The sequence below is a fragment of the Sinocyclocheilus rhinocerous genome, unplaced genomic scaffold (genome assembly GCF_001515625.1).
Source record: "Sinocyclocheilus rhinocerous isolate Xijiao unplaced genomic scaffold, SAMN03320098_v1.1 scaffold853, whole genome shotgun sequence".
Lineage (NCBI taxonomy): Eukaryota > Metazoa > Chordata > Actinopteri > Cypriniformes > Cyprinidae > Sinocyclocheilus > Sinocyclocheilus rhinocerous.
The window spans coordinates 1,614,434-1,618,271 of NW_015627738.1; the positions used below are offsets into that span (position 1 = coordinate 1,614,434).

Below are 3,838 nucleotides of genomic sequence, written 5' to 3' on the forward strand. Positions count from 1 at the left end.
ATATATATATATATATATGTATATATATATATATATGTTGTGCACAGTGCGCACACACATACATATTATGTTAAATTAAAATTGCTGAAATTAAAAACATTGTTACTCAATATAATGATAAAAGGAGTAAATGATATGGGTTTAGAACAATGGCAGAATTTTTTGTTTGTTTTTTGAGTGAATTATTCTTTTAAAGAATGCTGAAAAACGAATGACCTTTCAGTATTGAAGCACACCCAAGGACAGAATTAATGAAAGTTTGTGCATATGTACCTGTGGTTTTATTCATTCTAGTATTGTCAGCATTTAGTATGTTCCATTATATGCAAGCACTATTGAAACCTTCACTGTGGAGCAAACTCAGTCCAGCAAACTCAGCGCATTGTTTTAAAATCGAGAGCTCAGTTGTCACTCTGGACCTTAGTTATGCATTTGCTCTATTCCATGCTCATGGTTATTTCCAAACAGAAATTAATATTCATAATATAGTTTTTTTCTAATAAGGCTGTAACGGGTTAGAAACAATTTGCCAGGGTTATGGTATTAACATGAACAGGAAACATGTTTGAAATGTTCTCAGGTATGTCGGATTATGATTATATGTTTGAATGGAGGAATCGAGATGGTAGAAATGACAGACGTCCAGATATTTCGGTCGTTTGATCTTTAGAACTGTTACTTAGCAATGAATAGATCAATATGAGGGAGGTGCCTTAGTTTTCTTAGATCAGTGTAAACTGGTCAGTGTAGGTAGAATGGACTAGAATGAGAGATGATGACTGGAGTTTTTTGTTAAAAGACACATTCACACTTGCATTTCACATGTGGATTTTGTTTGCCTTGTTGGTGAATTGCTACTTCATATCATATAATTTCTTCTTGATTTTGATTTTTGTAAGACTGTGTACAGATTTGCATGTCATAGGTGTAATCACTTGTTTTAAGGCTGGATTGTTTTGTTGTATTTTTATTGTATTTTATTGACCTGTGTGGCGTGAATGGTTGGGACATGAACATGAATTACCCCATACTGCAATGTAGACCTTTTTCTTATTTCTTTTTTTTTTGCACAAGTGTGTTTAAGGTGGAATACTGTTGTATTGGTTTGGACACCACTTTTCACATGGAAAGCTCATTATCGGACTATTTCAATAAAATTGGGAACTACAAAACACTTTTTTTTTTTTTTAACAAAAGCTTTATTTGAAATCTTGCATGACACTATGAATGGATTTAATGTCTACACATTCAACAGATAGCCACGGTTAAAGTGCTATATCGTTCCTCATTAGAAAAGTGGACAGAAGAATAGAGCATGAAAATCAAGTGTACTCGGGAAACCGAAGGCAAAGGTACAGCAGAAGCAGTAACAGCGATCAGAAAAACAGCTTTTACAAAGCTCAGGTCCAAAGTCACATGTTTAGGCACTGAGTACCAATCTCATCCAACATGTAAACAAAAACACTCAACTTCACTCTTAAAGCGGGTCGTGAAGCAGAGCACGATTCATGAAAATTCAACATGCTAGGCGTTTTGTGTACGAGCTCTGGCCAGAGTAGAGCACATGTAGAAATGGCCTGCTGAAATATTCATGAAGCAACATAAGAAGCACCATTTACAAAGCGTAAGACTCCTGTACACATGGGCGGAAAAGCATCGACGTGCAAGATTTTCTGAAAGTCAACATTTGCAGCCCATTTTAGCTCTGTAATGCGACACGAGTGTGGGAAGGAAATACAGGTCAGAGCGATACGATGTGATGAGGTAGGCAGCCGTCAAGCGGCCGAACAAAAGCACATCAGGTGTTGGTGAGGATTCTGGTACGTCATTTATCCATGCCTTCTCAACCAAACTACCACCAGAAACGAAATATAGCTTGCCAGAGGCACAGAACTGCTGATCCTCCCTCTCTTTGAACCATCCTTCGGCTTTAGAGGGATTGAAATCTGATCTCTAATGGGACAGTCATCAATCTTTAAGCGTCGGTGATCCTTTAACTCTTTAAACTGGGTTGTGTGATGGATGTAATGGGAAAAAATCTCCCATCGGACAGCTGCGGCCCGTCCTGACGCTGCTTTATCACATGCAGTAAACTTCATCCAGCAGATCTTCACAGTATCAAAGAAAACATCTCTTGTTACTCAGGTGCGCCACTAATGGGACAAATCCTGAGGACAGCCCTGTCAACACACATGCATCGAGTTTCTGATTCCCCTTCTGCTGCCAAATACGCATGTCTGTCCATTAGCGGCTCCGGAACAGGGACTCTCCTACGCCTCTCGTTTCAGTATGAGGAGGCTAGTCTCTGGGTTACGCACTTGTCCCGTCGTCCTCCACCACGCAGTTCATACTGGATCCGTGCGTGATGCTAGCGGCCGGTGCGTTGCTCAGGTCTCGGGCGCTGCCGTGTCTGGACTGGCTGTCGAGGCAGTGAAGGCTGCTGTGACGGGAGAGCTGCTCGTTGAGTCGCGGCATGCTCCCGTACGCCGGGCGTTCCTCCATGCCTCTGTGGCTGGAGGGGGTCAACCTGTGTTCAGAGGGAAAACCGACCGGTTATTTAAGTTCAGGCTTCTTTAAACACGCAGCTCAACAGGTCCAAACACGCACTGCTATATGAAAATCTCTGAGGAAGCTCAACTGACACACTTGCATTAAAGCAGAGGTTTCAAACACGTGTCAGGGGCTGCAAGGGAGTGAGAAGGGATCCACAGAAAATTCTGTATATTCCATATGTATATACATACTTATTTAAAGGGTTAGTTCACCCAAAAATGAAAATTAATTACTCACCCTCGTGTTGTTCGAAACCCGTAAGAACTTCGTTCATCTTCGGAACACAATTTAAGATATTTTTGATTAAATCTGAGGGCTCTCTGACCCTCCCATAGACAGCAAGGTAATTACCACGTTCAAGGTCCAGAAAAGTACCAAGATGAGTGTGTGGCGGCGCTGAGTGTGTGTACATCAGTGATGAGTGTGTGTACATCAGTGTGGCGGCGCTGACCCAGATCCGGCGTAATGACATAATACTGTCATGAACGCGTGTCCAAAGTGACGCAGTAGAGACGAAAATGTGGAATAAAGTCGTTATTTTTGTTTTCTTTGCGCAAAAAAGTATTCTCGTAGCTTCGTAACTTTACAGTTGAACCACTGATGTCACACGGACTACTTTGTCGATCATCTTGGTACTTTTCTGGACCTTGAACGTGGTAGTTACCTTGCTGTCTATGGGAGGGTCAGAGAGCCCTCAGATTTCATCAAAAATATCTTAATTTGTGTTCCGAAGATGAACGAAGGTCTTACGGGTTTCGAACAACACGAGGGTGAGTAATTAATGACAGAAGTTCATTTTTGGGTGAACTAACCCTTTAATATATATTTTATTATACATTTGATAAAACTGATATTAATATATTTAGATTATAAATTATAAAAAATATTTGAGTGGAAATATGTTAAATATACATTTTAGTTACATAACTGAATTTACATTATTTATTAATATACAATTTCGTGTGTTTGTGTATATAAACATATACACATTTAATATTATAAAATTATGAACTTAAATATTTACAAAGTATATTTTTATATACAATATATTTTTGTTTTACTTAAAGGGGTCATATGATGCGATTTCAAGTTTTCCTTTCTCTTTGGAGTGTTACAAGCTGATTGTGCATAGATAAGATCCCTGAATTTGCAAAGACTAAAGTCTCAAAACCAAAGAGATATTCTTTATCAAAGTTAAGACTCTGCCACGCCCCCCTAAAACGGCTCATTCTAACACGCCCCCACATATCTACCCCACTATGTGGAAATATTTGCATAATCCCGC

At 39.4% G+C, this 3,838-nt stretch overlaps 1 protein-coding gene across 1 annotated transcript in view; it reads right to left on the reverse strand.

The window, feature by feature from the left end:
- Positions 1–1,199: 1,199 nt before the first annotated feature.
- The window catches only part of fzd3b (frizzled class receptor 3b), a 32,139-nt gene continuing 29,500 nt past the window's right edge, over positions 1,200–3,838 (reverse strand). The window contains exon 7 of the mRNA XM_016546076.1: positions 1,200–2,527. Within this exon, the coding sequence (XP_016401562.1) occupies positions 2,311–2,527 (217 nt within the window). The 3' untranslated portion in view covers positions 1,200–2,310. The remainder of the gene's footprint in view (positions 2,528–3,838) is intronic.